The sequence below is a fragment of the Daphnia magna genome, linkage group LG3 (genome assembly GCF_020631705.1).
Source record: "Daphnia magna isolate NIES linkage group LG3, ASM2063170v1.1, whole genome shotgun sequence".
NCBI lineage: Eukaryota > Metazoa > Arthropoda > Branchiopoda > Diplostraca > Daphniidae > Daphnia > Daphnia magna.
Genome location: NC_059184.1, coordinates 7,807,200 through 7,819,355, shown reverse-complemented (window position 1 = coordinate 7,819,355; position 12,156 = coordinate 7,807,200). Strand labels below are relative to the sequence as shown.

The window sequence follows — 12,156 nt, the reverse complement described above, 5'->3', positions numbered from 1 at the left end:
CCGTGACTCAATCTTCAAGGAAGAACTAAAAGTGTCATTTTGTGAGTTTTCTGTTATTTTTTATTTCTTTTTGGTGTGATATGTAAGGATTGGAAAGTGGTTGATACCAGGCTCAGTGGAGACCGTTTGAAAGCAACTGAACTCTTACGTGGTAAACACAACAGATGGAAGAATTTTTCGCAAATATTGGAAAGCGATCAACAAACAATCAAGCGACAAGGCAGTAAGAGGGCCGGAAGTTTTGAACGTTCTGTAACACCCTATTGTCCACCAAGACACTAGCACTCGTCATAGGTTTCAGCAGAAACGGACATTTGTCTTTCCCACGCTAACTCTGCCTCACATCACAGCAAGAGACCAAAACTTAATTAAATTAACCAGGTTTTTTATTTTTAATCACATTTTTGAGATATTGCTGAACCATCAAAGATCCCTTAAACTTACGCAATATCAACTAATATTGGAATCAATATATTCGTTTCATTTTTACTTACAAGGCTGTTGCATTTGTCACGAAAATGGTCACAATATTCTTCAAACCTGTGATTGCGATTCGTTTACATAAACTCCCATGACGCTAATTTAGGACAGCAGACTACATGCTAAATGACATGTTATACTTTTCTTATTTAATTCTTATGTTTTTTACATATGCTACCATGGCGCTAATTTGGGACAGTAGACTACATGCTGAATGACATATTTAAATGTTATACTCTTACTTTTGCTTTTATTCGTGAATAAAATACAAGTTAGACACCAGCTATAAATTAAATTTTCCTGATTTTTTATTTTTTATTACATTTTGTGAGATATTACTGATTCGTCAAATACCCCTTAAACTAGCGCAATTTCAACAAATATTTGGATTAATAGATTCGTCCAAGTTTTCTCTACAGAAACGTTGAATTTGTCAGTAAATTCATGTGACAATATCCATCTAACCTGTAACTGCAATTCCCATGTTTTTTCATAAGCTTCCAGACGCTAAATTGGGACAGTAGACATAATGCTGAATGACATATTTAGACCTTTTACTTCTTTTATATTGTTAGTCAAAGGTGGCTCAGTCGTAAGACATTGAATTGCAAAAATAGGTCAATGGTTTCATACCATTTGGGGACTACCAAAGTATTTTACTTATTTTTTATTTTTTATCTAATTTTGTGAGAAATTGTTGAACCGCCAAATACTCCTTAAACTAAAGCAATATCAACAATATCAAGATCAATAGATTCGTTTCAGTTTCCTCTACAAGACTATTGTAAGTACTCTCAACTTAAGTTAAAGCATTTTAAATTTTAATCGTAATTTCAAACCTCCTATGCTGTGCTCCCTTCCGCTTCCGAAGTGTCATTGACTTGACCTTATTTCTCTATCCTACCAGTTCACATTTCTTCATGAACCGGTTGGTTGTGTGTTTTTATGTTTTTATAACCCACGTTAACTTTAGTATCCCCAAGTTGAGATGCGGTATAAAACCGACATCCATTTTGTTCCCCGAATTAGTTCCCCGCTAGTTGTCGTGAGCAGTCGATGTAGCCATGGTTTCTTGGTATCTGTGTTAAAGCACTAGTGCCAAGTAGTCACCTACGGTGCTGCCCTCATCGGGCAGGGCTGTGGAAGGCAAGGGCCTTCTAAGTCGTCGTCGAGTGTTCTCGTTTTTGTTTTTGTCAGTCTTGTCCTTTTTGTAACCAAGTTACCTCGTCAGTCTATTCAATTTTTACCTTTTGATTTTCCCTGCCCCGTCTTAAAGAAAGTTCGTCCTTACGTTTGTCTTCTACGTTTTGTCCCCCCGTTTTTCTCACAAGAAAATACAGTGTGCTTAAATTCCCCCCCAAGTAAATTCTCTTACCTTTCTCTGCAACGCGCCTGCAAGCACGTCAGGTGCGTTACACAAGTGTTTGAAGGAAAAATAAACGGTTCGGTGTAAAAACTCGTTGTGTTACGTCGCGTCCCTTACCAACCAGCACTTTTCAGCCCCAACCCACACTCTTCCAGTTACATCACCACGGCTCCCGCCCAACCTTAATCTGACAAGTCTGAACTTGTCTGACCTTGGCTAAACTAATACCTTTTGGTTTTGCTATCGGTTACCCTCCCTTACACTTCCGCCACCCCATTTACACCTAAAGCTAATTGTTGGCGTTAGCGCCCTTCTTTTGTTTTACCCTTTTTCTGCATTTCCACCGTAGTCGAAGACGGAGGGAGATGCAGCAACGAGGTCACTCTGATTCGTTTTCGTCGTGGCTGCAGTCGCAATCTGTTGCTCCCTTTTTTTGTATTTGTAACCTCGTTCTTGTTTAATACATTCGCAGCGTGGCCCTTTTGGCCACTGAGTTAGCCACATTTTCATCTCGTTTATTTCGGTGGTTAACATTTTGGTGCATCGACCGGGAAACTTCATCGTTCGTGTTTATCCTCGCCATCGTCTGTCCATCCACGTGTTCATTCATCCCTGGGTATCCCGGCTCATCATTTTGAACACTTCAACAGGACTTAAGCATTCGTTATCTGGCAGTTTTGTCCGACCTATGGTGGGTCAATTCTTGTCAGTATTTGCTTATCTTGTCCTATTTACCATCGTCGATACCTATTCAGGGCCGTCGATTGGTAATTTTCGGTGTCCAATACACATTTGCAATCGTCGATACCTTTACAGGGCCGTCGATTGTTTATTTCATTTTCGTCTGTGCACATTTCAATCGTCGATACCTTTTCAGGGCCGTCGATTGATCCTTTCGTTTTCATCTGTGCATATTTCAATCGTCGATACCTTTTCAGAGCCGTCGATTGATCTTTTCGTTTTTCGACTATACACATTTTCAATCGTCGATACCTTTACAGGACCGTCGATTGTTAATTCCGTTTTCGTCCGTCATATTTTCAATCGTCGATACCTTTACAGGGCCGTCGATTGTTAATTTTCGTCCGTCATATACAATCGTCGATGCCTTTACAGAGCCGTCGATTGTTCGTTCCGTTTTCGCCCGTCTGTCTAATTTTCAATCGTCGATACCTTTACAGGGCCGTCGATTGTTAATTTTCGTCCGTCATATATTCAATCGTCGATACCTTTACAGGGCCGTCGATTGTTCATTTCGTTTTCGCTTGTGCACATTCACAATCGTCGATACCTTTACAGGGCCGTCGATTGTTCGTTCCGTTTTCCCCCGTCTCTCTAATTTTAAATCGTCGAAACCTTTAGAGGGCCGTCGATTGTTAATTTAATTTCGCCCATCTTTCTTATTTTCAATCGTCGATACCTTTACAGGGCCGTCGATTGTTAATTCCGTTTTCGTCCGTCATATTTTCAATCGTCGATACCTTTACAGGGCCGTCGATTGTTAATTCCGTTTTCGTCCGTCTTTCATATTTTCAATCGTCGATACCTTTACAGGGCCATTGATTGTTAATTTTCGTTCGTCATATTTTCAATCGTCGATACCTTATCAGGGCCGTCGATTGTTAATTCCGTTTTCGCCAATCTTTAATATTTTCAATCGTCGATACCTTTACAGGGCCGTCGATTGTTAATTTCGTCCGTCACATCTTCAATCGTCGATACCTTCTTAGGGTTATCGATTATACAGTGGTGATTCCCAGAAGAAATTTATTTACCTAGCGAAATGGCTCAACCACGGACACGTGACGGCAGCATCACTAGTATGCCAGATATTGGTATTCCGGTTCATCGTAACAGAAATGATACTGGAGTTGGCAGTCAAAGTGGATCATCAGATTCCAGAAGTCAAACGTCCCGTACAGCAGAAGAAAGAATTCAAGCAATCGAAGCGGCACGTGTCGAACGAGACACATTAGTCGTTATCCTTGAGCAACAGTGTCGTGAGATAGAGCAGCTGATTAGTAACCATGGTCGCCGTTCCATATTAAACCATCTTAAGACACAGATCCATATTCGTTTGGATCAAGTGCGAGATGTCCACTTCTTGTACAATCAAAGCTTATGGGAAGCCAAGAAGCCGATGACAGACGCCTATAATTATATTATAGGTATAGAGATTCGTGTCCGAGGAGTATCACAACAGGTAGATCATTACCTTGTTGATCGACGTAATTCGCCAGCTTCTTCTGCCAGTCGTGCTACTCGGAGCCAAGCTGATGAAGAATCTTTCTTCACAATGGATGAATATCGTTACAATTCACGGCCGCAAACGCCTGATCCGATGTTAAGGCAATCAATGGATAGAACTAACGATCGATACAGATTTGATACCTCTCGACCTTTATCAACGATTGGGAGCCCGCCCACGCCTGAGTATAATCCTAGACCATTAGAGCAATCGGGGAGAGGTGGTCCACCACCTCCTTTAATGCCATCGTTCAGCAGCGATAATTGGATTAACAGGCGAACACCTCCACCAAGGGGAGCTTCAGCGGGGTTCAGCCCAAATTGGCTAATGAATGCGTTACCTCAGATAAAGATCCAAGGGAATGGCAACCATTATCTCTTCGTTTAGGGACATGATCCATAACGTGGTACCATCGGACGCTCAACGCCATGCTTTCTTAAAGCAGCTACTCACTACAGAAGTTCGTTCCTACATATCCGAATACTTGGACAATCCGTCCACTTATTATGATGCCTTAGTAGAACTTAAAAAGCGATATGGTCAACCACAAGTGGTTGCTCGGAGCCACTTGATGGCTCTTATGAATCTTCCTTCGATCCGAGAGGATGATTCAGAGGCACTAGCCAAGCTCAAACGAACTCTTTATGGAGCCATGCATGCCCTGAGGACCGGCGGATATGAGCAAGACTTGGAATCAGGAATGACTCTGGAACACGTCGTCTCCCGTTTACCTCCGCGAATGAGAAGTAGCTGGGGCGTGAAAGTGTATCGGATGACTCCAACACGAGCTACTCTCAAGGACCTAGCAAAATGGATAGACGAGATGGTGATGGGCGAATTGATGACCAGGCCGTCTACTCATAGATTTCCAGCTCCACAGAAGGAAAAGAAAGCGGGAAGTGCTAAGCCTTCCACCAAACCAACTCCTCTCTTTGGTAAAGGTCCTGTTGTTTTTCACACCTCCACAACTCCACCAGTCAAGAGACCACAGCAAAGTCCTCCCTCTGAGAGTAATTCGTCATCGCTGAAGAAAGGCGTTATTAAGAAATGCATTTATTGTGATAACGCCCATTCGATAAAAACCTGTTCCACATTCAAAGATCTAGATGTTACAGCTAGAGTGGAGTGGGTAAAAGAGAAACGATTATGTTTCAGGTGTCTGATTGGAACACATCGGGGAACTGAGTGTCCCACCGAAATCGTCTGCAACATTGGGAACTGTTGTCAACGACACCACCCTCTATTGCACGGAGCACGTCGAGTTTATCCCGCGAATGCTTCAACCACTAAAAATGCAGATCAGCCATCAGCAAAATCGTCTGATGGTCGCGCAATGACCATTAAAAACAGGGATACGGCTATCAACACTTCCCTAGCTATCGTTCCTGTGTTACTTCAAGCTAACGGGGTGGAAATAGAAACTTTCGCTTTTCTAGATCCAGGAGCGACCGTTAACCTAATTCGAGAGGATGTAGCTAAAAAGCTCAAATACAAAGGGAATGCAAAGAATGTATCCTTTGGCTCGTTTCACGGCCAAGACCCACAGTTTCAATCAACTACGGTTAGTATGACTGTGAAGGCTCGTGATAGATCTTTCGAATCGGATTTAAAGCAGGTCTCTACTGTGCCGACTCAGTACCTAAAGTTACCATGCCCACCGAAGGAGTTAATGGAGATCCGAAGTCGTTACCCTCATCTCAAAGACGTAAAACTGGTTGATGTTGAAGAATTAACCATCCTTATTGGAGCGGGAAACCAATGGCTGCACTTACGTCTCGATGAAAGACTACCTCCTGTTGGAACCGACGCTCCGTTTGGTTTATTGGCGCCATTTGGTTGGACTTGCGTTGGCGATCTAACATTAGGGACGCAGCAACATGACTCAACGGTTTGTCGTTCGAACAAACCCTTGCTGACGGTGCAAAAACTCTGCTACCATGTACAAGAATCACCGACGGAAGCATTACTTTTGCGCCAAGTTGAGAAATTGTGGGAAACGGAAAGCTTTCCAATTGTAACTCCAGCTCAACCGCTAGAATCAAATGAGGATAAACTAGCGAGGAAGAAATTCGATGCAACTATTCAACTCGACGGAACCAGGTATGAAGTAGGTCTACCATGGGTTTCAGATGATATCGCATTACCCGACAATTACAATAGTGCATTGCGTCGACTTCTCTCTATCGAAAACAAATTCGTTTACAAATCTAATTTTGCTGAGAGATACAAAGCCGTAATCTATGACTATGTGGCAAAGGGATTCACTCGGCCTCTCAAAGAAAGTGAACTGAAGGGCACCTTTGGGAGAAATTGGTACCTTCCCCATCATGGAGTCGTAAATCCTCGGAAACCTGAAAAGGTTAGAGTGGTCTTCGATGCTTCGGCAAAGTTTCAAGGAGTTGCACTCAACGAAGTTTTGTTAAAGGGTCCCAATCTCATCAATGACAAAGGTGCTACCCTTCTACTCTTCAGAGAAAAGCCGGTGTCCCTATCTGGGGATATTCATCAAATGTTTTTTCAAGTTGGCGTGAAGAAAGAAGACCGTTCCGCCCTACGATTTCTATGGCGTCCACCTGGTTCTCGAAAAAGACCCACCGTATATGAGATGCGGTGACAAATCTTTGGATCGGTCTCATCCCCTTTCATCTGCTCTCAAGTGCTCCGACATATTGCTGACCTACATCGTGAAGAATTTCCTGAAGCTGCTGAACGAGTCTACAAGAACTTCTATGTAGATAACATTCTGGATTCCTTTTACATTGAAGAGGAGGCTAGTCGAGCGGTCAAAGATTCTACAGCATTGCTAAAAACGGGAGGATTCCATCTGAACCAATGGCTCTCTTCATCTCGACGAGTTTTGTCACGTGTACCAGAAGGTGATCGTAATCAGCATCGCCTGAATTTGGATCTAGAAGAGATGCCCACGGAGAGAACCTTAGGTGTTTTATGTGACAGCGAAAGTGACAGCTTCATCTTTGATGTTAAAACTGACGTCGAAGCGAGTACTAAGCGTCGGATCTTGAGTGCTGTGTCCACCTTGTATGACCCACAGGGGTTTTTATCACCAGTGATCCTTAGCGTCAAAAGAATTCTACAAGAATTGTGGCTTGTTGGTGTTGACTGGGATGACCAAGTTCCCGAAGTAATTCAACACCAGTGGAACAAGTGGACTACTAATCTTAGCCAGCTCGAAGCGTTCAAAATCCCATGAGCTTTAACTTCGTCTAGTGACATCCAAGACATTCAGCTGCATTCCTTTTGCGATGCATCCACCGTTGGATTTGGCTCTGTGCTATATCTACGAGTAACCTATCGCAATAATATCGTCGCCGTAAATTTCGTTACGTCAAAGTCCCGCTTGGCACCCCTTCGTCCGCTGACCATTCCGAAATTAGAACTCCAAGGAGCAGTTGTGGCACTACGCCTTGTGAAGTTCGTCAAATCGACCCTTCATATTCCAATCAATCAAATCATCTATTGGTCTGACTCTAAAACTGTCCTTCAGTGGATAGCCTCAAATACATGTCGCTTTCAGACGTTCGTCGCAAATCGAATATCTGAAATCTTAGAGCATTCTCAACCAACTGAATGGAGACATGTCCCAGGTATCTAAAATCCAGCTGATGAGTGCAGCAGAGGACTTTTCCCTGATGAGATGATGGATAATTACCGTTGGGTTAATGGCCCAGACTTCTTGCAGCAAGAAAAAAAAGCCAGACCGATAACCTTTAAACTTCCTGAACCTTCTGTCGAAGATCCAGAGGTATCAGCCACCAACTGGATTGGGCTCGTTTACGGCCCCGCTGAAGAAAATAGACTCCGCTCACTTTTGGAATGAAATTCCAACTATGACGTAGTGATGCGAGATGTTGCATGGATCCTTCGTTTCATTTCCAACTCAAAATTGAAATTGCTGGATCGTGACAAATCACGCATTGGTGTCAAATGCATTCAGCACGCTGCTAATCATTGCATCAAATCTGCGCCATTGGAGATATATTCCGAAGAAATAGAGGCTTTAAAGGATAAAAAGCCTTTAAAATTGAGTTCGACGCTGATTACTTTATCACCATTTCTAGATACAGAGGAATACTGCGAGTAGGAGGTCGCTTGAATTACGCCCCCCTTTCGTTCGACATCAAGCATCCCAAAATCCTGCCTCACGATCATCCACTCACGCGTTTAATCGTCATGAGAGAGCATGAACTCCTGTTTCATCCATCTCCAGAAAGACTTCTCAGCTCAATAAGGTCTCAATATTGGATCATTAAAGGACGAGTGGCTATAAAAAGGTATCTGCACAAGTGCTTTACTTGCAAACGCCATCGAGCTACTCCCTGCATTCCTTTAATGGCCCCGCGTCATCGTCTTATTCCGTTCCAACGTCCATTCACTCATGCGGGTTTGGACTATTTCGGCCCGTGCAACATCACCATTTATCGTCGCAAAGTAAAACGATACTTTTTGCTGATAAGCTGTCTCAACACTAGAGCGGTACACTTGGAAGTTGCAGCCTCACTCGACTTGTCGTCTTGTTTGATCGCCTTTGCTTCCTTCACCGCCCGAAGAGGTCGTCCTTCAGTCGTGTATAGTGACAATGGAACTCAAATTGTTGCTGGGGACAAAGCAATCCAACAAGGCATCGAGCGTCTCAAGGATCAGAATATCGTTGGTCAAATGGTAAACAAGAAATCGAATGGCATTTTTCACCACCATTAGCGTCACATTTTGGAGGCGTTTGGGAAAGTCTCGTAAAATCAGCAAAGGTGGCACTGGAAGCCATTGTGGAATCACGTCCGCTTACCGAAGAGCTGTTACGTTGTTTCGTGATTCAGGCCGAATCGTTGTTGAATGGACGTTCACTGACCTATGTCAGTGTGGACCCCCGAGATCCCGAACCACTTACCCCTAATCATTTTTTGTTAGTCCAGAGCTCGCCTAACGCTGAAGACGACGTCATCGAGGACGAGAAATTGTATTCTCGAAAACATTGGGAAGCTATGCAAGTCATGACGACACATTTTTGGCGCCGATGGCTTCAAGAATATCTTCCCACACTCACTCACCGTCGAAAATGGCTTTTCGATAAGAAGAATTTGGCTTTGGACGATACCGTGCTTGTGGTGGCCCCGAATTCTTCTAGAGGACATTGGCCTATTGGTCGAGTAACTCGGATCATCCCCAGTCCAGATGGAATCGTCAGGTCAGTGTTCGTCAAGACCTCTACTGGAGAATACCACCGCCTGGTGTCCAAATTATGTTTATTAGAATCTGATGTTACTGATGAATAATTGTTTTCTCTCTGTAATCAGTAACAGGCCCCGCTGTTAACAACAGAAATCGTTAGGATAAATGTTAATTTAATTGTTTGTTTTGTATGTCTGTATGTACGTGTGTTTGTGTGTGTGTGTTCGTGTCATTGCCGAGGGGCAGACAAGTCTGAGCTTGTCCGACCTTGGCTAAACTAATACCCTTTGGTTTTGCTATAGGTTGCCCTCCTTTACACTTCCGCCACCCCATTTACACCTAAAGCTAATTGTTCGCGTTAGCGCCCTTCTTTTGTTTTACCCTTTTTCTGCATTTCCGCCGTAGTCGAAGACGGAGGGAGATGCAGCAACGAGGTCACTCTGATTCGTTTTCGTCGTGGCTGCAGTCGCAATCTGTCGCTCCCTTTTTTTGTATTTGTAACCTCGTTCTTGTTTAATACATTCGCAGCGTGGCCCTTTTGGCCACTGAGTTAGCCACATTTTCATCTCGTTTATTTCGGTGGTTAACATACCGTTTATCCTTCCCTTCTTTCTACTAGTGATCATTTCGTATCCGGGCAGCCAACGTGACTGTCTGACGGATTCTAACATAAATCATTGTATATCACCCAAGGCAGACTGCCCAGAATATTTCTATGTATGTACTAACCGTATCGTGTCTCTTTGCCGTAAGCAAATAAATAAGTCACGTCAAGTGTGACTGACTAGTTATTACATATGGTGGCAGCGAAGTCTTTTTATCACCGTACAAAGGGGAAAAATGACATTTACGTGGGAATAGAAAATTCACGAAGAGAGATTTTTTTGTCGTTTTCAAATAAAAGGAACCCGCATAGGTTAGGAGGCGTATTGGGTCATTAACACTGCTCTAAAGGATATTCACATCGAATCACGCCGACTCCCGACACCCAAAGTTGTTAGAAAAAACCGTTTTTCTTGCTTAGCTGTTCTGGTCATTCGTGCATGTTCTGTTTGGAGAAGACAAGAGATCCCTGATCGCTCACGCAGTAGTGGAAGATTCTTGATGAAGGATTTCCTGTCTCCTCCTAACTAGTAGCACCGCATAGGGTATTAAGCGCCCGGAATAAAAGAACATCCCGTTCTAGCCTAGCCGCGCCCCGTCGAGTCCCATCATTCGTGTGTATCAAGCAGCTTAGTTGTCGTATTCCTCCCCTCCCAAAAATAGTCACCCCGGTGAAGAAACTACATACCGTAACCTCACGTAACACCCGTTCTGATAAGCATAATGATGGTTAAGGAAGTAGGCAATGTGGAAAAGAAAATTCCGCTCGTTGAACGTTGGAGGAGATCCTTCCGTCCGACCTATCCTTCCTTTAAAACGGGTACATAACCCAGTCAAACCACGGACAACCAAAACTACATCGACGAAGATGTAGTTTCCAGAGGAGTATTTTACTCCGCTGAAAGTATGCGAACATGCCACGAGAACGAGTGGGCACACTTGGGAACCGAAAACCTTACACACCCCAAGCAACCGCACCCTTTGTAAACTTAGAGCTCACTGCCGACGCGAATCGGAAAGAACAGATATTTCTTCACAACCAAAACCAACTTCCGAACCACGCATTATCTCTGTTTAAAGAATACAGCGACACGGAGGAGGAAAGAAGGGAGCTGTATTGACAAGCAAGCACCCTCCTGCAAAAAATGGACGTTTCCCTCATGCCCAGCAATAAAAAAAGAACCTCGTTCCACAGCCAGTACTGGCACACCCGCATTCACGATATTCCGGAAGATGAACTTATCTTCGAACTATAACACCATCTGGGGGCTAACGGCCGAAATCACCTTAACGACGAGCACACAGGAGTCGCATTGCTGTCCCTGCTAGTGCTAGACCCCTCTCTAGATACCCCAGTCAAACTCTTCAAATTCTTGAACCTACGGACAGGGTATTCGCCAATTCTACTCCGATCGTATGACAGCGGTAGCTATTCCACCTCGTCTATCGACGCTCCGACCCCGCCGCATAAAGCGGACCCACTTCAGAACATCGAAGAGTGGTTGTTTGACGTCCCAACACCAAAATTCGTCAAACCGGCCCCCCCCCCACAGACCTGAACAAACCGAGTTAAGCTTAGTACAAACCTTAAATTCTACTCCAAACGAAGAGCTGCCAGATAAATCCATCCCCCATCAAACTGTAGACAACCCCACGCCCCCCACTTCAACCAGTTCACCACAACCGACACCGGTATCCGGACCTCCTTGCCCCTCGTCAGTGAAGACACCATCAAATCGAAAGCTGTCTTTCCCACCGTTACTCCCCGTATACGGGATGGCGGCAAGTAAACCCCTTCCCGAGCAGTAAGGAACTTTCGGCAAAACATATGGAAGAGAGCTAATGCGGCTTTTAAAATCAGGCTTAGAAATGAGAACGGGGATTAAATCCACACTAACCCTCACCCAAGTGGAGCAAACCGGAGCCACACTTCCCTACGAACACTCTACACACATAAGTTCAAACACTTTTACGCGTACATGCGGCGTACAGCTCACCCAACATCCCGAGCAACCGAAACCAGTTAGCAAGGGTACTCGAATCTAGTACGATAGTTGGCTAGCAAGCTCCCATGACGCTAATTTGGGACAGTAAACTAGATATCAAATGACATATTATACTTTTTTGTAAATTTACGTCTACAATAGCCCAATCATAAGACGATGGAGTGCAAACGTGTATGTAAAAATGTATTTTTTCCTAATTTTTGATTTTTATCACATTTTGTGAGATATATTTTGTTCATCAAAGAACCCATAAACTAACGCAATAT

General features: G+C 43.8%; 1 protein-coding gene across 1 annotated transcript; it reads left to right on the top strand.

Moving 5' to 3' along the window:
* The first annotated feature begins 4,485 nt into the window (after positions 1-4,485).
* LOC123470615 lies at positions 4,486-7,305 on the top strand. The gene is made up of 2 exons (XM_045171150.1): positions 4,486-6,544; positions 6,752-7,305. The coding sequence occupies exons 1-2, from the start codon at positions 4,486-4,488 to the stop codon at positions 7,303-7,305; spliced, it is 2,613 nt and encodes an 870-aa protein (XP_045027085.1).
* The last annotated feature ends 4,851 nt before the right edge of the window (positions 7,306-12,156 follow it).